Source organism: Anolis sagrei, chromosome 2, assembly GCF_037176765.1.
Source record: "Anolis sagrei isolate rAnoSag1 chromosome 2, rAnoSag1.mat, whole genome shotgun sequence".
Taxonomy (NCBI): domain Eukaryota; kingdom Metazoa; phylum Chordata; class Lepidosauria; order Squamata; family Dactyloidae; genus Anolis; species Anolis sagrei.
The window spans coordinates 223,527,318-223,555,005 of NC_090022.1; the positions used below are offsets into that span (position 1 = coordinate 223,527,318).

The window sequence follows — 27,688 nt, forward strand, 5'->3', positions numbered from 1 at the left end:
GAAGTTTCCAAACAGTTCCCAAAGGCATAATCACGACCGTGTTATGGTAATCCCAATGGGATTTAATCAAAACATTTGTCAGCATAGCATAATAGCAAACTAATACCTTGCCATGAAGATAAAATCATTAATACCACACTTGCTTAATTTCCTGCTGTCAGGTTGGGATAGGGAAGCCTCAGGCTAAGATGGAAGTCCTATTGTCTACATCTTGAAATTAAGAAACTTAATTAGAGCTGGAAATAAATACATGCCTGGTGGAGTCAACCTGGAGGACCAAGAGATTCCTAGAAAGAACATCATAGTCAAATCCGCAAATAACAAAGTCCACAAAAGGTAAACCCACAAATGTGGAGGGCCAATTGTATATCATTGGGACCAAAGTTGAACACTGGGATTGAAAGCTCTTTAATTTCACTATGGCTGCATGACATGACAAGACTGAATTGGACCATATAGAACAGATGTGGAAATACCGTGAGCCTCCAAATGTTGTTGAAAGTAATTCCCAGTATTTGAAGAAAGTTGCAATTCGGCAACTTCTGTCAGGCTGAACAATTCCTGTCCTGACAGAGAAGCAGGGTGTCTGTTTAGGGAAAAACAACTCTTAGAAATGATTAAGTAAAAATATGTACATATATGTTATAAATATATTCATAGTTTCCGTTTCCAGGAAATGTACACTAACAGTCAGTGGCCTACATATAATTCATACATAATGCAATTGATCATTATATGTGGATCACTGACTCTTTAACGGCTTTTAATATACACATATATAACATTATGTATTTCCTAACTGTAATGCTTTGTTAATTATCGGACTTATGAGTTAGTTCCTGTCTTTCTTTCCCCCCTTTACATCTAGGGAAATGATGTGGCTGCCTTTGAAACTAGTTTAGTCTTGGATACACCAGAATGGCATAGTGTGTTGGACATAGAGTGTAGGACAATGGCTCTGGAGTTCAGGGTTCAATTTCTTGCTCATCTATAGAAACCCACTGGTGACCCCACAAAATCCTGTAATAGGGTTGCTGTAGGGCAGAGATGTCAAACCTGTTTTCACCAAGGGCCACATCAGCCTTCAAAGAGCCATTTAGAATGTAAAACTTTATAAATGTAACTATGCTACCATGGCATTGAAAGCCTTGCAGGCCATAGAAAATGATGTGGCAGGCCAGGTTTGGCCCATCGGCCTTGCGTTAGACATGCATGATTTAAGGTTACCATAAGTTGCAATGGATTGGAAGGCTCACAGTAACCACAATATTGCCACAATGCTGTTCTGATGACACGGAAAGGCAAATTTGCCAGGCCTTGGGAATGTATCTGCCCTGAGACACTCATGTACCACATACTCCCCCAAAAATTCCACACATGCCATAGAAAACCAAAACCAAAAGTGTTCAGTTCTGAAAAATGAGTTTAAGATATGTTAAATGCAGGAAGGCCCTGTGACCTACTCAACAGGTAAATTATGGATACAGACATTTGGAGGGGTAGTTCAGTCTTTTTAGCTAGGAAAGGAGTTGAGAAGGGCATTAAGCACCCTTAGAGAGTCACACCTTTGTCTACCTTTGGACTAGTTGCACCTCACATTCCAAACCGAGACTGATCAAGGACAATTATCAGCCACAATATCAGTGCCTTACCTTTGTCCCAACCAACTCCCAACTCCTATCTCCACCTAACCCATTTACAAAGCATGATTATTAACATTGCTTAATTTTTTGAAGTACAGTATCTGAATTTATGTAGAAAAATATCCAACGGAGCTTGAGGAGGTGATGGGACAGAGACAAAGCCTTCTCCAGGTGATTCTAATGGTCTGGCTGGCTCTTTCAGAGATATACAATCTTTCAAATAAACTGCACCCAAGCTGTATCAGGGTCATCATAAGTTGGAAACAATCTGAAGGCTCACAAAAACAGTACAGCTCTTTTTGCTCTATAAATACTGTTATGTATTAAGTATTATAATCTTTAATAAATGTATTAAATATTAATCTAAGAATTTTAATAATTTGCTAAGATGAAATAGTATGACACCATATCTATGGGATAAGGTAAAGGTAAAGGTTTCTCCTTACATTAAGTCTAGTTGTGTCCAACTTTGGGGGGTGGTGCTCATCTCCATTTCTATGCCAAAGAGCCAGCACTGTCCATAGACACCTCCTAGTTCATGTGACCAGTATGACTGCATGGAGCACTGTTACCTTTGCACCAAGGTGGTACCTATTGATCTACTCACATTTGTATGTTTTTGAACTGCTAGGTTGGCAGAAGCTGATCCTAACAGCAGGAGCTCACTCCTCTCCCTGGATTTGAATCACCAACCTTTTGGTCAGCAAGTTCAGCAGCTCAGTCGTTTAACCTGCGGCACTACCAAGGGGTCCTTTCTATGGGATACATTCCCAGATTTCACACGGATATGCAAAACCATGGATATCAGTCAATTCTATGGAAATAATGGATGTCCATCCTATGAAGACCATAGAGTCATGTTGGAAGATCTAGAAAATTCTAGAGAGGACATACTTTACTACATGTGGATAAATGAAAATGGCAGATATTAGTCCCACAGACATGGGGGTGTACTGCATAGGTCTTCATAGTTAGCTGAGTTAGTTGAGTTAGGCGATCGCAGTTAGCACCATAGCATTATAATAATAGTTTCCTAAAATAGACAAATGACTCTAAGGATGTTTACAGAAGAAATGTTTCCCATTCACTCCTCCTAGATTACAGCTCCTTGCATCCTCTCCAGAATCGTACTGATTTATTATTAAATTAATTAAAATATGTATGCCCCATCCTATATTATTTATTTGCTTTATTTTTATACCGCATTTTTCAGCCTAAATCGGCGACTCAATGCGGTTCAGGGTGGGATATGGGATCGAGTTACACACAGCTTCAGGAGAAGGAGGAAGGGGCCACTTGTGTATTAAAAATTGTGAAGTATAGCCAGTCATCATGACTGTCCCCGCAGCCATAACTCTAAGGAGGTTCCATAAATGGAGGCAGCTATTTTGATTCATCTGAATAAACTAAGTCTAGAAATTAGCAGGAGGACATCTTTTGTAACTTTGCAGGTAATCATTTCTGATTCAAAACTAGAAAATTCCTACTTAATAAGAAACCCTTTTTCCAAACAAAAGATTCTTCTACGTCAGTGGTTTTCTGACATACGTCCAGGGAGCACTGTGGACTTAAACAATGATGGATCTGGACCACACTTGACGCAAATACTCAATATGCCCAAATGTGAAAACTGGTGGAGTTTGGAGAAAATAGACCTTGACATTTGGGAGCTCTAGTTGCTGGGATTTATAGTGCATCTACAATCAAAGTGCATTCTGAACCCCACTAACGATAGAGTTGGGCCAAACTTCCCACACAGAGACCCCCATGACCAATAGAAAATACTGTGTCTTCTGATGATCTTTGATGACTCCTCTGACACCCTCCTCACAACCTCCCCAGGACTGTTCTATGTCCCTTGGTTAAAAGGCCTTAGTTTTTTTTCTATAAAGACAATAACTGGAACTTAAAAAATAAGCTATTTAAGTTAAAATTGTTGAAACCCCGTGAAGGTTTATATGGATCTAATATCTATCCAGTAGGTTAATTATTGACTTTGTGGTAGGTAATTGCTGCTGTGAAAGAATGCTTCCCATGAATGCTTGCATCAGTGCTAGCCTTTATATATTTCAGTATTATTTAAAGCAGCCAGGAATGTTGTAACATATAAAGCATCCAATGATGATAAAGCATACAGAGCATCGTATTGTAATTGTGCTAGGAAAAACAAGATACGCTGCCAAACATTTCTCAACCATGCTGGGGTCAATTAGGAGAAGGTTAGCTATGTCTAAGTGAAATCTGTGGAATGTACATTTATATGTTGAGTTCCTACTGGTTTCAATGTTATTTAGGCACTCCTTTCTTTGAAATGTGCCCAGTGGATACAGTTCAAACTACACATGAGGGAGCTATTAACCTCTGCCATGGGAAAGACTCCAGATCTATGCACAGCTCCACATGCATTTTGCTTTTATGTGCAATATGAGGTAGCCTCTTTAAAATTTGGTCTGTGTAAGTATATTGAAACAATCATATCACCACAAGGATGAAATAAAATCTTTGTGTTCCCTCTGTGTGTTCTCTTTCTGTAGTATAGAGTTTTATAAACTTCAAATTGAATATGGACTTTATTGCACTAGACAGGCAAAGCTGCACTGAAGCAGGACTGACACTTTTGGTGAGGGTCCCTATTACTAGACACTGTGAACATTCATGACTTAGATGAAGGGCTAGAAGGCAGAATCATCAAGTTTGCAGTCGACACCAAATTGGGAGGGATAGCCAATACTCCAGAGGACAGGAGCAGAATTCAAAACGATCTTGACAGATTAGAGAGATGGGCCAAAACTAACAAAATGAAGTTCAACAATGACAAATGCAAGATACTCCACTTTGGCAGGAAAAACGAAATGCAAAGATACAAAATGGGGGATGCCTGGCTCGAGAGCAGTACATGTGAAAAAGATCTTGGAGTCCTCGTGGACAACAAGTTAAACATGAGCCAACAATGTGATGTGGCGGCGAAAAAGGCCAGTGGGATTTTGGCCTGCATCAATAGGAGCATAGTGTCTAGATCTAGGGAACTAATGCTACCCCTCTATTCTGCTCTGGTTAGACCACACCTGGAATATTGTGTCCAATTCTGGGCACCACAATTCAAGAGAGATATTGACAAGCTGGAATGTGTCTAGAGGAGAGCGACTAAAATGATAAAGGGTCTGGAGAACAAGCCCTATGAGGAGCGGCTTAAGGAGCTGGGCATGTTTAGCCTGAAGAAGAGAAGGCTGAGAGTGGATATGATAGCCATGTATAAATATGTGAGAGGAAGCCACAAGGAGGAGGGAGCAAGCTTGTTTTCTGCTTTCCTGGAGACTAGGATGCGGAACAATGGCTTCAAACTACAAGACAGGAGATTCCATCTGAACATGAGGAAGAACTTCCTGACTATGAGAGCCGTTCAGCAGTGGAACTCTGCCCCGGAGTGTGGTGGAGGCTCCTTCTCCTTCTTTATCACTCATGGCCGAGTATACTTGCCTTCCAAGGGTAAAGTTTTGGCAGTGAGTCCAAAAATGATTGTAGATTAGATACCTATTCTGGATCCACATAGCCTGTCACAATGTGGACATAGGTTTCCCGGTAATCAGCAGTCATGTCAATGGTTTGCTTGACACTTTTCTTTCAGCACATTTCTCCTTTTCTCCTTCTATTTGTGCCTCCTCAAAATCTGTAACACCATTGGTAACAGCTGATCTCCAGTTAGAACGCTCGAGTGCCAGGCCTTCCAAGTTCTCGGTGTTCATGCCACATTTTTAAGCTTAGCTTTAACCCTATCTTTAACTCTTCTTAGTTGTACACTGACATTCCGTTTTCCGATCTTGAGCTGATAATAAAGTAACTGCTTTGGGAGACAGTGATCGGGCATTTGGACAATGTGGCCAGTCCAGTCAAGTACCTGAATAGCAAAGTCTATATTAAAGCAAAGTTAATAGGTGGATAGTAGAGATTTATCAGTCTTTCTTAAATTTGGTGTGATGAATCTCTTGAGGCAGGCGATCACATCCCCAAATTTCACATGAAAAAAGAAAGCCATGCCATTTTAAGAACACTTCAAATCACTTTATGAATTTTAAAAAGATGTTCTCACCTTGAATCCAACTCTGGCAGTCTTCATGATCCACAGGGACTTTGAATAAGTAGCATCCTATTTGCATTTTATCTGACTTTGCTTAGCTTTAAGCAAAGTCTGGGGATATTCTAGAGTTTGCAGGAAATTCTGGAGTATTTTAGGACTTTGTGGCTGCCTAGACAACTGGATTAGGGCCATTTTGGTCTGATCCACTGTCCATATGGACACTGTGTCATCATCCTTGCCATGCACTGATCAGTGCAGAGAGGAGGATTGGTGGTCCCTGTGTTGCTATCTCCAATCCCTGCCAGCCATGGAGCTCCATGTGAATGCCTGGCTGTTGGAGTTGTGTCTTCTGAGATCAGAATAGGACATCCACTGATTCGGCAAGAAGGAGGGGTGTGTGGACAATGGGGGTGGCCACTGAAGTTAATGCCAGGTGCTCACATGGAGCTCCATCTCATCATGGTTGAACTGTCTAGTGCCACAGAGGATTCGGCCCAGTGTGTGTGGCTGCCACCACAAATGCCAGATTAAGCAGCCAATGTAGATGCAGCCAAAGTTAGTTGGGGGGGGGGGGCAGGACTTGGGCATTCTCTCTGCCATTTGACAAAGTTAAGGCCTTCTGAAATCTTTCCAAGTCTCCAAATAAATAGTCTGCTTACATCTGTCAGACATGATTCTCATCCTTGAATTCTCCTGATATGATGAATTCTCTTTCAGCTCTTTTCTTTCTTTGGCCACAATTCAATTCAGTGGCACTCAAGAGAAGAGATTACGACAGATAATGTGTTGTCTTAACATAAGTTGATAAAACTTCTTGACGTGTATTCCACCACAAAGAAGAAGCAGTGTTGAGCCATCAAAGTGGAAAGAAACCATAGAAACTAAAAATGATGAGGTGCTGACAGGAATTTTCCTTAGATGTTGTCCTTATGGTTTGCCAGGTTCCCCTTGGCAATGCTACTCAAAGCAAGTCAGGAGATGCATCTTGTCAGCAATAGAGATCCCCACAGAGACAGAAGTCAGACTTCAACTTAAACCATCTTCTTTAAGCTTTGCCCATGAAACATCTTTTGTCAGTTTCGCTAAATGGAGATATTTCCCAAATAGATTTTTGTGTTCACAATAGGTGTGTGTGTGTATGTATACATATACAAATACACACACACACACACACATATATGGATGGCAAAGAGAATTGTGGCATTTGTATCACCACATTACTGAAAATACCTATATGCAAGAAAACAAAACATCATATGAAGACTAACTCTCTCAGTCTGATAAGCTATGTAATATGGTGGATCATATGTCCAAAATGTCACATCATTCCTTCCCCAACAGAAATGGCATTTCAGTGAAACAAATGCAAATACTATGATAACAATGAGATTAACTGAATAACACCTGAAAAAGATCTACCTGGTTGTATTGCTGCCAGGTTGGCAGATGCTGGGGCTAATAGCAGGAGCTCAGGCCACTCCCCGGATTTGAACTACTAACTTTTCAGTCAGCAAGTTCAGCAGCTCAGTGGTTTAACTTGCTGTGCCACCATGGTGTATATAGTGTGTGCCACATATAATAATAGTATGTAAAAAGTATATGTGTGTGTATGTGTGTAGTGTATATGCACACACACACACACACACACATATATATAGTAAAAAAAAGAAGAATACTTTTAAAATAAAAATATCATGGAAATTCAGGTCATAAATTCTTGAAACATTAGTGGCTGAGAAGGTGACTGTCTGACCCATTCCAGGGCTAATCCAGCATACGGAATAGTAGATCAATGTAGATCCACCCACTGGTCGGGTTCAAGTAGAATTAGATGCACTAAATAAAAAAATACAGTAAATGTCATCCATGTAGTCCTTTATGGAGAGAAAAGGCAGGGTATAAATAAACATAATAAACATAATAATGATGTATTAATTAAATTGATCACCTTATTACATCATGCAGCAAAATTGCAAAGACTGGATAAAATAACTGCCATGATGAAGTAACTGCAATAGCACATTGGAATCTGTGCAAAAATATAATTTACTATCTGCTAACCACCGATGGGAACGTAAACCTAAATAAATGTCTGCCAAAACTAGTGAAAAATCTTATGGAACTTTATGATTCAAACTGATAGAACTTAGTGTGTGATTAAAAAAAAAAAGCTTGAATGATTGTGGCGATCCCTGAGAACAGTAGAATCAAATACAAAGAGAGAAGTAAGATTATGAAATATCAAGGAGTACAAATGGACATTCAGCACTCTGGCAAAAGGAAAGGTATGTCGTTTCAGTGGTGATAGATGCTCTGGGAGCTATTTCAAACAAAACATCTGAATGAAACCACTAGATAGAATTACAATGGCAAATTGTAGAAAGTAACACAAACTTGGAACATAATATATTATCCAGTAATACTTCACAGATGCCTCCATCTTGGTCAGAATCTGAATAACTGATGATCCAAAATTCCAGTCAGTAACATCTCATAAACTATGAAACTGCTAGGAGGAGTAGTAGTAGGGGCCAGTGTGTCATAGCGGTTTGAGCATTGACTATGACTCTGGAGATCAGAGTATGAATCCATGCTGTCATGGATGGCTTTGGGCAAGTTGCATATTATTTTTTCAGACATTTATATCCTGCCCTTCTCACTCCCGGAGGGGGATTCAGGGCGGCTTACAACGCGCTAAGAAAGCACTGGAGTTGGTTTGCCAGATTTATGATCCACTTGAAGGCATGCAGCAATAGCAAAGTAATACCAATAACAGATTTCCGAAGTTTAATCTCAATCATGTAATATTGCATGTGAGACAGGGGCTAAAATGTATGCACATTTCAAATCTGTAAATTCATATCGGTAATGAAGCCAAACTGCTATGAACTGGACATTTTATACAAGCAATTACCTAAGGTAAAGGTTTCCCCCTGACATTAAGTCCAGTCGTGTCTGACTCTGGGGGTTGGTGATCATCTCCATTTCTAAGCCGAAGAGCTGGCGTTGTCCATAGACACCTCCAAGGTCATGTGGCCGGCATGACTGCATGGAGTGCCATTACCTTCCCACCTATTGATAGACTCACATTTGTATGTTTTCAAACTGCTAGGTTGGCAGAAGCTGGGGCTAAGAGTGGGAGCTCACGCCGCTCCCCGGATTCGAACCTGTGACCTTTCGATCAGCAAGTTCAGCAGCTTAGTGCTTTAACCCACTGTGCCACCGGGAGTAATTACCTATGCAGCAGAATAAGCACATTTATCTCCCTAAGCAGACCAAGATGTTATGCTTATCTATCCAAAATTAAAGCACATAGTACCTATATTAAGCAAAGTTATTTTGCTACATGAGGGAGAAACTCTGGCTCTGGAAATAAGGCAATCCATAAACAAATTTAAATGAAATCACTCTAAATGAAATTTTGTTGAAATGGTTTGCACAGTGCTTTTTTTTTTGTACAGTGATCTCTCCAAATATTTCTTTATGAAGTTATGACATGTCTTTTCTAGCACTGAATGAATTTAGTGATGTAGTGATGCACTAGTAGAAATGTATTTACGCAAATAAATAGAGTAATTCACTAGGCAGAGAAGTGAGATCTTGCACAATCCCTTTATTTCATAAAAATGTTCCAGTTTACATCAAGTCCAGGCAAGTAAAGGTAAGGCTCATGTATTATCTGGGAAAATTTATAGCCAAATAAATGCATACTGTCACATATTTTGAGATTACTATGATCAACCTATTACCTCTGTCAGGCCATATCAACTTAATAAGAGATCCACTATGCTTCTGGGCCTCTGAACTTATTTCAACAAGCTGGATGTTAAAATATACCACACTGTGAATTTCTTCTTTCAGTGTGAGTGCAACTTTCTAATCAAACAAATTGATGGCCATTACCATTGATGTTGATCAAGGCTTCTGGAAGCTGAAGTCTAAACATTTGTACAGCCAAAGGTTCCCCACTCCTGCCCTAATACAAGCACTGAGATGAACTCCAGAAGCAATTCAGTGGCTCTCTGGCTCAAACTAGTGAATGAATCACAAAGTGGCAAATGAGGCTCACTGTAGCTTGCAGTGGATTCCCAGTTTGGGTTTCCAGTTGTTGTTGGATTTCAATTTACAGAAAACCAGACCGCACTATGAATTCTTTGGGATTGTGTAGTCTAGAAACATCTAGGAGGACCCAAGTTTGGGATCATGTTACTGTAAATTAATACTAAGGGCTGCATATCAAGACAAAAAGGGTTGGTGACCTGGAAACAGTGTGTGAAGGCTGAGTGCAGTATGGATTGGCTGGACAGCCAGAGCTTTCCAACATTCCCTGAGCCACAGCAACTGGATTGATTTGGACTGCCTTTTAAAGAGGTTTTATATAAACCTGGAGTCCTCCTCGCTTCCCATTGCCCTATTTCTGACATTGCTGGGTTGAGAATTTCCTGAGAGAGAAAAAGATACCCTTAAAATGTATCATCTTAAGATGTTCCTGAAGTTGTCCTCAGCACATAGCAGTGCAATTACTGCTATGGGAACAAGCAAAGCAATCTACGGGTGATGTCCTTTGGATTACAACAATACTAAGCATACTTCATGAAAAAGGAAAATCTATAGAGTGTTGTGATATCCAAGGTACTCATCCTGGTGTGTAGCTGCTATCTATGACAGTAAAACTATCATGGAAGAGCAGCATTTGCAATAAAGTCTGTAATCAAAAAGTAATAAATGATTGCAGGCTTTTAAAAGCAGATATCTATGTTTATAGGCACTAACAGAAGCATTTATTCAAATTGTATTTATTGGTAGCCATTTCAAAATACTTTCTGGTACAACATGGACTATGTTTGCAATGAATGCATGGTGGTAAAATTGGAAACTGACATTCAGTATTGGAATTTCCTATGAGGAAACACTAAAAAAAGACTTAAGTGACAGCATGCTGTTGATTCGTCCTTTGGATCATAGTTAGGAGGTTTAGGCTTAGGTTAATGAGACTGTCACCTAAATACAATTATCTAGAAGTAAGCCTCTCTAATCTAACTTACAAATGAGGTCCGTTTGTGTGTGTGTGTGTGTGTGTGTGTGTGTGAGAGAGAGAGAGAGAGAGAGAGAGATTTTAAGTGCAATTAGTTTCAATCATGAGGCTTCTTTTTTAAGCAAAGTAAATGTTTCACAATAGTATCTGGAATCTGTAAGTACAATACTTTATTCTAATTTAGTTGGCTAACTGCATTGTAAGATCAGATTTACCTTTTTATAGTTTTTTATTTCTGTAATACATTTATTTTGTTCAATAGACAAACTGTAATTCTTAGAGTTGTTGACATGAGATATTTCTATATGAGGCTTTCATTACACACTTGCCCCGTCTCATTCATTACATTTTATAGGGGTGTGTTTGTGCGCATGTGGGGAAATGAGAATGCGTGGTTCCAGGTTTTTCTTTTGGAGTCATCCTACCACATTCACAGAATTTTACAGCAAGTTTTCAAATAATTCCATTTACATCCTGTGTTTTACAACTGGTTCTCCTATCTGAATATTGCTTTTAGACTGCTGAGTACTAGGACACACAAGGAAAAAAAGTACAGTCTAGTGATTTCTATCTTTTGTTCATAATAGATTTGTTAGGTTGATTTTTTTGTGGTAAGCAAAAAAAGCTGGATAGAATAAAGGCAGAACACCGAGGACCTGAAATTAGGAGAATATTCTGGGACTGGGATTTTTAAAAAATGCAATCTAGAAGTATCCAGAAAGGACAGGGAAGGCAAAACTGCAGCAGAAAGTGATTTGGCAGGGAGCCCCCCCAAGTCGTTTTTCTGGAAGCATCCACAGCTTTTGGAGTAAAATTTCCTGTGGAATTTGGTACAATTTGCATGTTCTGGTTCAGGTAATCTACCTGAAGGGGTAGTGAGCAGAAAATGTGGTGTCATAGCGTTAGAGAAAAATATGAGGGCCTATATATATATAGGGAGAGCCAGTTTGGACTTTAGTTTGAGCATTGGGCTATGACTCTGGAGGTTTGAATCCTTGCTTGACCATGGAAACACACTGGGTGGCCTTGAGCAGGTCACACACTCTCAGCCTCAGAGGAAGGCACAAGCAACCCACCCCTGAAAAAAACTTTCCAATAAATTTGCTTTGGGATCTGCATAAGTAGGAAATGACTCAAAGGCATCCAACACACATAAGATAGCTAATTCTACTAATGAGAAACCTTGCTAGCAATTCTGCAAGCAATAATGCATTAAATATTTTAAAGACAATTAATACAATATGTGCTGTAACTTTCTGTAGCCAGGACACATACAAATATGAATATATAGTTCTTAATGCCCATTAAGCCTGCATAAATTTCTATCACTTTGGCAGCATTAGTCATCACTGTAAAAGGACAGCTGACTGTATGTACATTATAGAGCAAGCCTCTTTCATTTTATGAAATCTGCATAACAGTAATTGAAATTTTTGTTGTGTGATTAAAAAGTGATTACATATATTATTGATAGCACTGAAAGCGGCTCATTTGGAACCATGACATGCAGATTTCTTTAAAATTAATGTCTTTGTCCCAGACTTTTAGACCACAAAATTTAAGGTTGTTATTTTTAATAACTTTATAAAAAAATCTTTGATAAAATCAAAATTCTCAAAATGTGATTTAATCTACATTGTAGATTCTGCAGACTTTAATTTGCAAGGAGGACATAGATATTATGGAGTAAAGAACTCCATAATAAAATGCCATTATAAAGGTGATATTGACAATAAATTGGAAGTCAGGGTTTTTCTTAAAAATAGTGTCCTAAATTAATTTTTGACAATTTTTAGATCACACACACACATACATATATATAATTTCTTATATTACTTCATAGTTGGAAAATTGTTTCAATCAAAAACATGCCTTGCAGTCTAATTATTTCATTTGCAGAACTCTCCTATCTATATATATATTCAGAATTAGATCCCACTGTGTTCAGTAGCACGTATTCCCAGGTAAAGTGAAATGCTCAAGTCAATTGTTTAGGAAACACATCAATTGAGACATCGTTTATGTCAGTGTTTTGTGTATTCTAAAACTAGTGAACTCTAGAATGTAATATATTTTCCTCTAAACAACCCATCTAAGACTGAAAACATAAAAGGGAAGCTGATTATACTGTCACAAATTACCCACAATAGAAATAAGAGTAATGTATTGTGTAAGAAATCAATGCATTTTTCCTGAACATTTGCTAAGCAAAATTATATCTTGCTTTGTCTACATTTTGGTGTCTCCTACTTTACATTAATTGCATCTAAAAAGCTTCTAACTAAAAGCATTTTTGAGAATGAGCTTTTTGTATTTTCTTTCATCTAATTGCAAACATGTACACTTGATTGTATCACAAAATGTTTCAGAGCTTCAAGCATTCAAAACCAGAAGTAAAAAACAACCTAGTATTAGCAAATCTACCATTATTTTGAGCCCTAATATGTTTTGCAAATAAGTCTCTTTGATTTGAGAGGAAATAGCTCCAAGCTTCATAAGTATGATAGCGCTCTGCTTTCTTCTTAAACTGCATTTGCATTTATGCCCATTTGTCCAACTTGGTTTTTTACCTGTTTTATAGGATATCCATTAAAATAATATTCAGGAGAGCATAAATACATTTGGAAGCATTTATTGCAACTATTAATTGTTATTCAAATATCATGTGTTTTGGGAATATTCCTCATAGAAATAGTAAATACATTCTCAGCACTCACTGTAAAAAGTAAGTGGATTTGAGGATCTGGTTATCCATCTCCACCATTCCCAAAAAAGAAGACATATTGAGATAATCAAGAATTGAAGGCCTTACCTTTCCACTTGCTGTTTGATCTTGTAAATGTGATGCACTTTGCCCAGTAACACGCTCCGTCCTATAGTCTGCGACCAACACTACAGTCAAAGGACCGTGCATGGCCTCTATATATATGCACCCAGCAATAGCTGCAACAAGTGGCTATCGAGAGCCCTACTCCAACCTTGTGTTTATTGAGTGAGATTACTCATAGAAAGAGATCCTTCAAGCAAACACTAAATCTCCATTAAATTAGGAAGAAACGGAATGATACATGCGGGTGGGGGAGGCTCTTACTTACGACACATAGCAGATGAAAATACCCACAGCCACCACACGTACCATTTATTCTGTTAACCATGTAATATAGATTGTCATTTTGACGTTCAGACCATTTCTCTTCTTCCATCACCTCCCTGTCAATCCAGTTCACTCATTCTTGTTGATGATGAAATGAGAGGGTGAGGGGAAGGGAACATGGAAAGATTGTTATCCTAGATGCTGTATTTGTGGGACATTTTAAAGCCGGCCAGATTAAGCATTGGGAAGATGTTAGCCTTGATAAAAGGAAGCCCCACTGGCTTTCTGTCTCCCTGAGACAATGAAATCACATCGTTGCGTCTGTCTCTCTCTGTGTTTTGAATTGTTCTATTTTAACACATAACAGTTTGAGGGCTGGCTAGTATTCTTAATTAACTCAAGTTAAAATAATGAGGGTGGTGGCAGTGGGAGGGAAGGAGAGAGAGAGAGAGGTGGACGATGGAGGAGGAGGGGCTGCTACATAAATAAAATGGGCTCAGTTTCAATGGGGAGGAGGTGGAACAATTGATACAGTAACTGCATTATGGGCTGGGGAAAAGCTTGCAATGTTTATTTCTTTAGTTCAACATAACATTTGTTGTTCTAATGCAATGAAGGAGCCACCAAAGTCAGTTTGGAATTAAATTTTTACTTCCACCTGAATGCATTTCAAACTACAGTGGTGCCCACCAATCTTGCATAACAAATTCTGCCTTGCTTATACACACTGTGGAATAATATGCAACAATGAAGCATTGCTTACCATGTACACTTCCATACAACAACACTGTTTGGGGGATTTTCAGTCTTAGCCCTTCTAAGAATCACTATCAGTAGAGATGTGAAAATAGTTCAGTCTTGATCATTTTGCATTTCCCAAATTCCATCTGAATTTTCTTCACATCCATTTCTTTCCCTACTGCATTGCAAGATTTTGGGGAAAGTGCTGTATTGAAATTTGTATGCATTCACATTTCCCCTCTAATTCACACATTTCTTTGCATATTTTAAATTACATACAAATTGTTCCACCCTTGCTAACTAAAGCATATTTGTATGCATTTTAATGTGTATATATGTGTGTGCAATGTTTCTCAGAAAGCCCCCCTTTCCAAAACTTCACTGTTTGGAAAGATGCATTTCTTATTAGAATTATTTATGGAAGATGCAAAAATATTTCCCAATATAGCTGAATAGAATATCATTTTTTCCTGCTCATCAGAGGTTCACAATGAATAAGAAACACAATGAGTAAGATCCATGTTTTTAACCTGGATTCCTTCTTCTAGTACAGTGGTTCTCAACCTGTGGATCCCTAATTGTTTTGCACTGCAATTTCCAGATATCCCAGCCAGTTTACCAGTTGTTAGGATTTCTTGGAGTTGAAGGTCAAAACATCTGGAGACCCACAAGTTGAGAACCACTGTTCTAGTCTCCATGTTTAAAAACTGGAGATATTTTTCAGTCCGGTTACTACTTGGATGAGAGATCACCAATGTCTACCAGTTGCTGTGGGCTAATTTCAGAGGAACTTGGCAAAACCACTTTGTATATTTCTTGCTCAACAAAATCTATGAAATGTATGAGTTTACCATAAATTGATAGGTAACTTGAAGGCATATGGACACACAAAGCAACACGGAAGATATGTGTTATATGGGAGCTGAGGCCCCTTCACATCTAGTTGCAGAATATAGCCGGGTTTAGTGGAGTTTCATTCCAAGACTTCCACATGTACCAATGTAAGTAGTGGCTCTTATTTAAAATGGTAAAATAAAGGCGAACTTTTTGGATTTTTAAAAATATTTTCAAACATGGGTGGTTGAACCCATTGATACAGAATCCATGGATACATAGGGCCAAGTATACATAGGGAAAAATTTGGGAAACTAATCTAATCTAGTACATGGTGCAGTGTTTGTGACACTCTAAGGCCTGAGATAAACACTTCCCCTAATAAACCTTTCATCCTTTGAGACCTTGGAAAATTGTTTTCCATCCTGTTCATAAAAGGAAGTTTTGGGAAGAAAGCTAGAACTATATAGTCACATTATGAAAATATGTTGAAATTTGAAAGTTGCTAACTTACTGATCTTACTGTCTGTATTATTTCTAAACATCAATGTGCAGGTGACTATTCTTAAATAACAGTTTAGTGGGATGGAATAAATTGAATTGAACGTGTTAACATATTTTACAGATAAACTCTATGTTTTGAAATCCTTTAAAATATGACTGTAATAATTTTAAATGAAATTAAAAGTAGCAGCCATTTGAAAGAAGCATTAACTGAAAATATTATATATTATTATTTACCTCTTACTCAATACTTTCATTTATTTCCATGTTCTTCAATCTTACTGTGTTAGATTTTTACTAGAACTTCCATTTTCTCTTATAACCTTAACCTCAAATGCCTAAGGAGTCCCAGGTGGTGCAATAGGTTAAACCTTTGTGCTGGCAGGACTGCTGACCGATACGTCAGTGGTTTGAATCCGGGGAGAGTGGGGTGAGCTCCCTCTGTCAGTTCCAGCTCCCCGTGCGGGGACATGACAGAAGCCTCCCACAAGGATGGTAAAACATCAAACATCTGGGCACCCCCTGGGCAACGTCCTTGCAGATGGCCAATTCTCCCACACCAGAAGCAACTTGCAGTTTCTCACACACACTAACCCTGAATGCCTGTTATAAAACAAACAAACATTTAAATAAACAAAATATCACAGCCAACATTTCAAAAATGCTTTCTGCATGCAAATTCTTTCACATTTGAATTTTAGTATTTTTTTTAAAAAAATCTGAATTTATTTAGTGTAGATTAAGTTTAAATGTTTCTAAAGGAAAAAATGTTATGGAAATAAAGTGGAATAATGGCTACAGCCTACAGGAAGAAGCTATACTTAATTATTTAATATTCTGCCTTTACCCTTATACAGAATCCAAGGCAGCTTATAAACATTTTAAAATGCAGTAAAATGCCTCTGGTATCTGCTGGAGCTTGGTTCCAGGACCTCCTGTGTATACAATGGCATAGAAAAGTGGTATCCCTTACATAAAATGTTTTTTTGGGGAGTGGAGAGCAGCAGGGACATATTTTCTAGCCCTAGATGGTGGAATCCATGCATGCAGAGTCTGTGGACAGGGAGGGCCAACTGTACAGTCTATAAAAATATTTGTACAAAAGTTAAGAAAAGATTAATGACAATTCAGTTAAAAAAACAGGGTAACAGTTGGTCATTTTATGTCCTATGGGGAAGGTGCCTATAAATCTTCCTGCAGCACTGTAGAATTCATTGACAGAAAAATAACCATGTTAATGTTTCAACGGAACTATGGCAGAAGTTAGCCAATGTGAGTATCTTAGACAGGTAGTATATTCCCGGGTAGGAAAACCAAGGGACAACAATTATGGAATTTGCATTGATCCATGGATATGTTTAATGTGAAAGTTACAGAGCATGCAATAAACAAATCATAGAATCATAGAATCATAGAGTTGGAAGAGACCTCCTGGGCCATCCAGTCCAACCCACCATCAAGAAACAGGAAAACTGCATTGAAAACACCCCCGACAGATGGCCATCCAGCCTCTGTTTAAAAGCTTCCAAAGAAGGAGCCTCCACCACACTCCGGGGGAGAGAGTTCCACTGCCAAACAGGTCTCACAGTCAGGAAGTTCTTCCTAATGTTCAGATGGAATCTCCTTTCTTGTAGTTTGAAGCCATTGTTCCGCGTCCTAGTATCCAGGGCAGAAGAAAACAAGCCTGCTCCCTCCTCCCTATGACTTTCTCTCACATATTTATACATGGCTATCATGTCTATTCTTTTTTTTAAAAGTTTTATTGAGATTTTACATAAAATTGTAGGGGAGAAAAGGGGGCGAAGGGGAGGATGATTGGGCGGGGAAGGAGGGGTTTGGGATGGAGAAGCTGGGGAAGGGGCGGGTGGGGAAGTGAAAAAGAAGAAAAAAGAAAGAACAAAGAAAAAACATGTAAAAAAGTAAAAAAATAGAATAAGGTGTAAAGTTCTAGACTTCCACATTCTTCTTCCTTGCATCTCTTATTTTACTTTTCATTCTTTAGTTTTCATTGGTTTATATCACTTCCCTTTTGCATCTTGTTTGATCTGGAATCTGTTTCTGATTAGCATATCTCCTTCCTGGAAAATCGTGGTGGTAATGTATTCTATTGTGCTTTCATATACTCTTTGAACAGTGTCCAGTTGGTTGGTGTCAAAGGTTTTCCCCCGGAGTCTTTCAAATAGAAGGTCAATCTATCCATGTTCATTATTTCCCATATTTTATTCTCCCATTCTTCTTTTGTTACCAATTTGTTCGATTTCCATCACCTTGTAAGTACAATCCTAGCTGTGGCAGTCAGATAAGTGAAAAGTATATCCTTAGTCAGTTTCTTCATCTGTAATTCCTAGCAGGAAGTATTCCCGTTTCAATTGTAATGGTACTTTTAAGATCTCCTGGCAGGACTCCTGAACCATCTTCCAGTAATTTCTCACTTTTGGGCAGGACCCCCACATGTGATATAGTGTTCCTACTTGTAGTTCGCACTTCCAACACTTGTTGTTTGCCTTCTTATACATTAATTCTGATTTCTGTAGGGTAATATACCATCTATAAAATAGCTTGAGCCAATTTTCCTTTTACTTCTATTGCATACGTATACTTTAGTTTCTTATTCCATATCTGCTCCCATTCCTATAAATTTATTGTCCTGCCCACATTTCTGGCCCATTTCACCATACATTCTTTTACTAATTCCATCTCAGTGGACCACTCCAATAATTTAGTGTAGATCACAGTTATGTTCTTTTTGTCTTTTTGTAGTAGCACTTCCCAGAAGTCATCTCTGTCTGCGAATCCTATTTCTTTATCTTTATTAAAATCATCTTTCAATTGAAAATATTGGAACCATAGATATTTCTATGCTGTAGCACAATTACTTCTTGGGATTTTATTTGGATCTGCCCCTCTTTCTTCAATAAGATATCTCTGTACGTTGGCCGCTCAGTCCAACCCAACAGTCTCCTTTGTCCTGCTATTCTTTTTTTTTAATGGGGGTGGGTGGGAGAGAGAAGCGCAAGGAAAGCAACCTGCGTCTGTTAGGAACCCAATGTGAAGAATCCAGCACTGACCCATGTATAAGTTGACCCAAATTTTGTCAAGCTAGGTTTCAGCTTTTACACAAGTATATACAGCCATTAGTAAAGATTTTCCCCTGACATGAAGTCCAGTCATGCCCAACTCTGGGGGTTGGCGCTCATCTCTATTTCTAAACTGTTGTCCGTAGACACCTCCAAGGTAATGTGTCCAGCATGACTGCATGGAGCATCTTTACCTTCCCGCCGGAGCGGTACTTATTGATCTACTCACATTTGCATGTTTTTGAACTGCTAGGTTGGCAGAAGCTGGTGCTGACAGTGGAGGCTCATGCCGCTCCTTGGATTCAAACCTGCGATCTTTCGGTCAACAAGCTCAGCAGCTTGGTGGTTTAACCCACTGTGCCACCAGGGGCCATTACTTAATTTTTAATATTGCATTTTTCTGGCAGAGAGATAGAGGCAAGTCCGTAAATCTCAGATAACAAAATGGTTTGGATGTAGCCCTGCCTCAGCATTTGGCAGTTTAGCCATGGCGTAAAACTAGGCACTATTCTGTGTGAGACAAGGTACAGTAATATCTAGGAGGGCAGCTGCTAAGTTGCAAATACTCCTGTCTCCAGCCATTTCTTTCTATTCGTTTCATAACCCACAAGTCCATTATGACTTTTCAATGAGCTCTGTTTTCTCAGCTGGGAGAGACAGATATGCTTGCTTCACTTGCAGGCTCTTTCCCACACCTTCCCATGGGTGTGTTGCTGAAGAGATGACAAGATGGGGTGAGGTCGCAATGCCATTCTGTTTCTTTGGATAGAGAACCAGAGATGAGTGCAAGAGCTGTCTCCCTACTTTCTCTCTCTTACTGTTCTGGCCATGTTTCCTTTGCAGATCCAACACTGCAGAGTACATATGTGCAAGCACAAGAGAAAGGACTGCCACACAATAACAAATGCATTTGGCAAAAAATGTATACTGAAAGTGGATTGAGTGCGAGATTTCATCCTGCCATTCCATACGAGACCTTGACCCTTTGGTATGACTTTATCATCAGAAAAGTAGCTTGCATTTTCTCTTGATTTAATACACATCTGTGCAACTTGTGAATGTCCTTATTTGGAGTAGCAGTTAGCTACAAGCTTAAGAAATTTCTTTATTTTTGTTGATTACTTCAGAATGCAAAGGAAGGAGAGGCTAGGCAGGGCAAAATATGGTTAAAGAGCTGTATTCACCTTGGTGAGTCACAACTTGCATTTGATTGATTTAATATAAGTGGAGTAAGTATAATAGGTAGTAGCTGGTGAAAAAATATATCATGTTAGAAGGTAAAAGGGAATATTTAGGCAGTGATGTCTATCTTGACTGTTGACACATTTAATATATAAGCATGTCTTAATTAAACAAGCATCTTGGAAAGAAACTTCTTTTTACAAAGTATTTTTGGCAGCCTCCCTCCTCATATTGTGTCTGAATTATTATAATTCTTGTTTTAGTAGCTTTGGCATTTAAAGGAAGGAGAAAGAAGGCTGTAGAAATACAGATCTAGTTTCCAACAGACCTCACAACCTCTGTGGATGCCTGCCATAGATGAAGGCAAAATGTCAGGAGAGAATGCTTCTGGAACATGGCCATACAGCCCAAAAAACTTACAGCAACCCAATGCAGATATTGGTATTTGGTTGTAGTAATGTGTCTGCAGTAAACAACATAACAAAACTTCAGATGATGGAAATGGGATTCTACTCCATGAAATCCTACTATAGCTGTGTATAGTAAAGGTGAAGGTTTCCCCTGACTTTTAGTCCAGTTGTGTCCAACTCTGAGGGTTGGTGCACATCTCCATTTCTAAGCCGAAGAGCTGGCATTGTCTGTAGACACCTCCAAGGCCAGCATGACTTCATGGAGCACTGTTACCTTCCCACAGAGGCGGTACCTATTGATCTACTCACATTTGCTTGTTTTCGAACTGCAAGTTTGGAAGAAGCTGAGCCTAACAGCGGGAGCTCATCCCGCTCCCCGGATTCGAACTGCCAACTTTTCAGTCAGCAAGTTCAGCAGCTCAGCAGTTTAAGCCGCTTTACCACCAGGGGGCACATATAACTTTATATTTGCCTACAATTGGCAACTGTCTCCATCATTCCTTACTTTGTGTGAACAGCAAAAAGGAAAGGAGAGAGCAGGTAAATCTGCCTTATCGGCTATCTCAGCATGTTTTAATTAGCACAGATCTACACATTTAGCCACCAAAATGGAAATCATAAAAAAGAAAGCTAATGAAAGAAAAAAATCATTCCTGGATGCATATTGGAAGAAGCTTTCATGTAGCCTCTTTAAAGTTTGAAATGTTTTTGTTTGCTTCTGCAAGGCTGAACTGATCTGGTTATTCCATTTCAAATGCTCGTAGTGTTGCCTCCGAAAAATCCTGCAAATCTCTTGGAAAGACAGGAGGACAAATGTCAGCATGCTGGAGGAAGCAAAGACCACCAGCAATGCAGTGATGGTTCTCTGCTATCAATTCCGTTGTCCTGGCCACGTTGTCTGAATGCCCGACCACCGTCTCCCAAAGCAGTTGCTCTACTCTGAACTCAAGAACAGAAAATTTAATGTTGGAGGACAGGAAAAGAGATGAAAAGATGGACTCAAATCCAACCTTTAAAACTGTGACATTGACACCAAGGACTGGGAAGCCCTGGCCCTTGAGTGCTCCAGCTGCAGGTCAGCTGTGACCAGCAGTGCTGTAGAATTTGAAGAGGCACAAATGGAGGGCGAAAAAGCAAAACGTGCCAAGAGGAAGGCATGTCAATTCAACCTCGACTGGGACCGCCTTCCACCTGTAAACTGATGCCCTCAGTGCATGAGAACACGTAGGTCAAGAATAGGGCTCCAGAGTCACCTACATACCCACCGCCAGTACACTGAACTTGGAGGACAATCTTACACGGACAACGAGGGATCGCCTAAGTAAATAAGAAAGTAAGTGTTGTGAATAAAAAGTTTGCTAAAATATGAAAAGCAGCTCTACTTTTTGTGGTACAGGAAAATACCTCCCCCCCCCCCACCCCCCGCCGCCACCCAATGCCATTTTTGCCTCTGGCACAAATTTTATTCTAAAACAATGATGTCCAGGAGCACATCAACTTTTTTACCTGGGGCACACCTGAATGTAGACCCTTCTTTCATTTTGCTAGATTCACAGGAATTCTAGCATCTGTTGTGTTCTACTTTTATCTCTCCCCCCCCCCCCCAACACAGCTAAATTAATATTTATCTTATGACAACACATCTTTTAAGAAAGGCAAGGCGGGATTGCTATATGTTGATAGTACTGCACACAGTTTGGTTAGTATTGCTGAAGGTCTTCCATCGGGAAATGCTAAGAAGAAAAGGAATGCATAATTTTGGATGTGAAGAAGTCTCATTGTTGCTACGATGGTAGGAGGATTTTCCAACCCCCTTAAGTACTTCCCCCTCTGATGCAAAAGTGTGACACCAAATTTGTGTTGTAGCTACAAAGCTCTCTCCCACAAAAATCCCATTCAGTACAGAATCCCTGTTTCTTTTACCATTTCTACAACTATGCACTTGGATATGCTTGCATGCACACATGTGCGAAATACACAATCACACATGACAAGTAGAACAGGACAGACTGCTCAATAAACAACTAACACATTTTGCCAATGTGGGAAAATATATAAAAGGGCATTCTTAAAGATACACACATTTTTTCAAAGCCCAATTTTAAAATATCACAACAGCTCTCTACTGTGCTGTTGTAGCTCTTCTCAAGGGCAAAGGGGTCAATGTTCCCTTCCTCTACTTTCTGCCTGAAGACAACTCAAGGCAGAATTGATATTCTTATTCAAAGGTCATAGTGAAGATCTGTGCATTTGTTTATGTGAGGGAGAACAGCTGGTCCAAAACAGTTTGCTACCTGAAATGAACAATAAGATCCCATCTGCTTCCATTACAGATGTAGATATGAACTAATCTTGAAGCTTAATTTTATTTGAATGTTAAGGATGGGAACATCTTCAGTTTTTGCACAGTGCTCTTTGTGCTTGAAAGCAACAAGCTACCTAAGAGCATGAAAAATACTGTAGTGAATGCACAACTCTGTATTTCAAGGGTGCAGAACAGCTAGGACTCCTTCTAGCCTCTGGTGCCAAAGATGGCCACCTCAGTCTAATAATAGTGCTTCCCAAAGAACTTCCCAAAGAATTCTGAGGAATACAGAATTGCTTTGAATGCACCAAGTGAATTGAGACAATTGGTTAGGAAGAGGCAGGAGGAGCAACAGCAGGCAGAGATCAGAGCCATGAGGAGACCCTTGTGGTCAAGAGCTTGTCAGGATGAGGTGTGATCTAGTGGAATCAGAATACGTTTGCCATTTTTCTGTGCTTTAGGTCAGTTACAAAATGAAAGTAGAGCCCTTAGCAAAGCCTTTGTTGTCTATGCCTCTGTAGAAGTCGTCCCCGGCCATGGCCTTGACTGGGGTCAACAAGAAGCATTGGCGGCTTTAGTAAAAGCCAAGGGAATGTGACTGGTAACAGAGAAGGAAATTGCCGTCTGCCTTTCGATTGCTGTCGTTATTTGCGACTAACGAAGCCAGGCCGTCGCCAAGCTCTTTGCAGATGAAATGAAGCGATGGTCTGAAGGAGGCGCCGTGTCCTGACAGGCTGAGGTGTGACCTGATGTATCCTAACCCACCCAGACATTGTCAGCAGAACAGAAGGCAGAGGAAGGAAAAGGTGGAAGGTCCAGAGTTGGGGTGCCTGGAGAAACAGACTCAAGAAAAAAAGTAAGAGGTTTGTGAGGACATCATTGAGAACCAGCAAGTGGGGAAACATCTCCAGAGAAGAAAGCAACACTGAGATCTGGTCACTTTGTTAGAATGAATGCTAAAAAAGAAAACGTTTCTTGCACATCCACTGACACTCTATTGTGCTTTGGAGAATGACAAAGTTCAGGTGCACAAAGCACAGAGTTTAAGAAAGAAAAAAATTCTAGAAGTTGTACGAAAGCACAGAAACAACTGGTTCTCCATAGAGTTAGTTTTATACTTGGTTTTATCCATGAGAAACATGTGCTAGTTGGATTAAATTTTCATTTGCACACATTGCTTAGTGAATTGATGGTAAACTATAGATTGTACAAGTATTATGAACTAAGTGTTTACATCTAATCTATCTATATTATTTTCCCTTAATGGAAACAAGTGAATGCGCTATTATGAATGCTAAAATTCCCTTAGGAAAATGAATCAGTGGGACACCAATGCACCTAATCTTTTACTGGACAGAAGTATTTTTGTCTAGGGCCTAAAGGACACATAGTGGACCCAAAGTATACATGGTAATTTGGCTTGGGGATCTGCCAGATATGAAAAATCCCCATAGATGATAATACCCAGTATGATTAAATGGCAGTGAGATGAATGCCCACACATCAGCATGTCTGCATTTACATCACAATATGAAATGCAGTAATCTATTGTAGCTGACAGTCATGGATCCAGAAGGCATTTGTAATCAGATATCCCCATGTCTTTTTAAAACCAAAAGTCACAATAGGAGCAGTGCAAGGGTAGGGTAGAGAGGAAGAATGGATGTCTACCATTTTTCCCATGCCGAAATTCTCCCTACCTCTCTGCTTACCTTTTGCTCCAGCACAGAAGCTTGGGAAATGACATAAGATAAAGGATTTTCTTCCCAACATTACAAACACATACCAGATAATTCTCGGCAAGAAAAAGATCAAGCAATCTAATTACACTATGATCCCCATATCTGAGGTGGATACACTTCCGGAGTTCCTAGGGATATGGCAAACTGTTCTATATTTTCAATAGAACAAATAATTGATATATCAAGAAGCAGGTGAAACTTGTACAGGATGCTTTATGTGATTAAGCACCAACTTCTGCTCTGGCCAGAGTGAAGTGAGGGGGGGGGGGGGGGCTACAGTTGAAGACAGATCCATCTTGTCTCCTCTGCTTTACTAATAATATAATATAATATAATATAATATAATATAATATAATATAATGTATATACATATAATATTTATAATATTATAATGTAATACAATATAATAATACAATATTATAATTATATATATTTATATTACATGTAATAGCACTAATAATATTACAATATAATGCTGTAAGTACAATATAGTAATATATAATACTGATATTGTACTATGCTAATAATTTAATATATTGTGTGTATATATATATATATCTTGTAAGCCACTCTGAGTCTCTGAGTCCCCTTCAGGGCCAGAAGGATGGCATATAAGTGTCATAAATGAATAAATAAATAAATAAAGTGAGTAAATAAAACCATGCAATGAAAAAGTGAAACCACTTTTTCATTGGGAGGGAGGGGGCATACTGTATGGGAGACCATACCATATACAGTTTGTAGATAGCTTCTTTTGGTTTATGGAGCCTGTTTTTACAGTTCTATCCTGTGTTTGCTCAGAGATAAATCTCATCCAGTTCTAAGGGGATTAATGGTGAGTAAAGAACTAGGGAATCATCAAAACCTAGTCTTCCTTAAGTGAGGAAAAGATTATAGTTTTAGGATTTCAGTCTAATCTGCATTTGAGAATGTATGGCTTGGAAAATAGCCAAAATTTGCACACACACAAGTCAGCAGCACTACTGATTGAAAAGGTTCAGTATAAGATACTTGCCACTGGACAAAGCACTAATGCTTAAATAAGTATGATCACATATTCCTTCTTATAATATTATTTTTATATATTTGAATAGTTAATTCACCAAAACTGTGACAGAAAATAAATTACATTTTAATAAAAAAAATTGATAGGTTTTTATAACAATGCACATGTTCATTCCTATATGTACAACACATGGCAATCCAATTATGCTAAGTGTGGCTTTCTCTCTCTTTTTCCACCTCAAAAAATGGGATAGAATCCTCTATGGGAGTTTCGTCCTTATATGTGGACTTACATTTGTAGGAATGAGAATTGGGCAGTTTGTAACATCCGTATTCAATAGATGATTGCTGCTATCTTACTCTGTAGCAAAATGCCCAGTGCTCATTATGCACAACTCTTCATTGTGTTACAATGTGCATTCATTCCAATGCATATCAGGTACTCCTGCAAGTGTGTGTGTGTGTGTATACACACACACACACACACATTCACAATTCACTAATAGTTATCAAAATGTATTTTTCTTCATTTAAAGACCTTCCCCTACTTCTATGCAACAGTTTATACCAGTCCCAGTTTATAGCAGATTAACATACTCTCATTACTTCAATCATTTATGTTTTGCCCTGCACCTTTAGCACTAGCAGGCTCTTGTTTATTTCTGCTGCTTCCATTCACATCTGTTGATCTGCACTGGATGTATCCGCCCTTCTCCCGTTTTCAGCTAAGCCTACCAAAGAGAACTTGCCATGAAGTTTCCCTTTTCTGCACAGGATAATTTGAAAGCAAACATGGGATCACAAAGAGTTGGAATTTGCAAATGAATGCCCTGATGTTCTGCAGGCACTCCCAGCTTCAGTCTTCTGCATAACATCTTCAGGACAATTCACTCACACCTCTTGCAAACCAACCAATGTTTTAGCAATGTAATGCCTTAATGAATTGTTTTAATCACTATTATTATTTATTACTGTTGTTGGCATTGAATGAATGCCTGCTGTGAAGCTGCCTTGAGTCCCCTTCCGAGGGTGAGAAAGACGGGATACAAATATGTGATATAAATAAATAAATCACCTGGACCTGTGGTTTGCCATCCTTCAGCATCCGCAGCTTTACTTTTTCATTCAAGAGCTCAAACAGCATTCCATTGTATATTTCAAAGAAAGTCATGTATACTTTGAGATATTGGTCCTGGTCCCGTGTCTTCTGCAGGAAGAAGACATCATATTCCTTTGGAGGACTGTGTTTTTTCAGAAAAATCATCACCAATCGTGTGTGTTTTTCCACTGCCATTCTGTCCATAGGCAAAATACGTAGCCTTCCCCCTTCAAAAATTGTCTGCACAAGTAGTCTGGCAGTGAACCAATAAACTGTTTCATTTGAAGCTTCTTCATCAAATGAGAAATCAAATCGAAAAGGCTGGTTTTCCAGATATTTCGTCATATTGACCTTCACCTTTGGCTCAAATACAAGAATGCTGTTCTTGCTGACAATAGTAATAATATCACATTTCTTCTTTGTAAGTTTTTGTACATTTCCTCACACAAAAACAAATTCTAAGATCTTCTATTGGGTCATGCTTTGATATTGACTGACAATTAGGAATAGTTCTGTATTCCATGACCATTTGTGCAAAGTCCCAGTTTGGATAACTGCTGTCATACACCTTTGCCCACTCACTTCTTATTTCAGATCATGGAGTTCTTTTCTCTTCTCTCTTATTTTTAATTTTCCCCATATTCTTCACAATAGTAGAGTTTTCCCAAGCTTGAGTTGCAGCAGATACAATTTTGAGAGACTGCGGAGATTCCTCTATCATTGCAATACTATTTGGTTGTGTATTATGAGAACGATATCTAATCCTAGATCGAGCTTGTACAACAGGAACAGAAGAATGGATTAGTGGTGGCACAGAAGCAGGTGATTTTACCTCCACATTGCTTTCCCAAGCATTGTTTTATGATTCAGCTATTACAGCTGTTTTGTTAGCTTGGCACTATAGTGCTTCTCTTGGGGCAGGAGTACTTGAGATTGTTGTCC

The 27,688-nt window shown here is 39.0% G+C and overlaps 1 protein-coding gene across 3 annotated transcripts in view; it reads right to left on the minus strand.

Moving 5' to 3' along the window:
* ALDH1A1 (aldehyde dehydrogenase 1 family member A1) overlaps positions 1–27,688 on the minus strand; it is a 96,092-nt gene that overhangs the window by 45,573 nt on the left and 22,831 nt on the right. The window contains exon 1 of one of the 3 annotated variants that reach the window (XM_060762192.2): positions 13,890–13,971. The exons of 1 other annotated variant lie outside the window; for it this stretch is intronic. In XM_060762192.2, the coding sequence (XP_060618175.2) occupies positions 13,890–13,956 (67 nt within the window). In that variant the 5' untranslated portion in view covers positions 13,957–13,971. Of the gene's footprint in view, positions 1–13,565; positions 13,663–13,889; positions 13,972–27,688 lie in introns of those variants that run through there. One more of the 3 variants, XM_060762193.2, reaches the window with a different exon arrangement.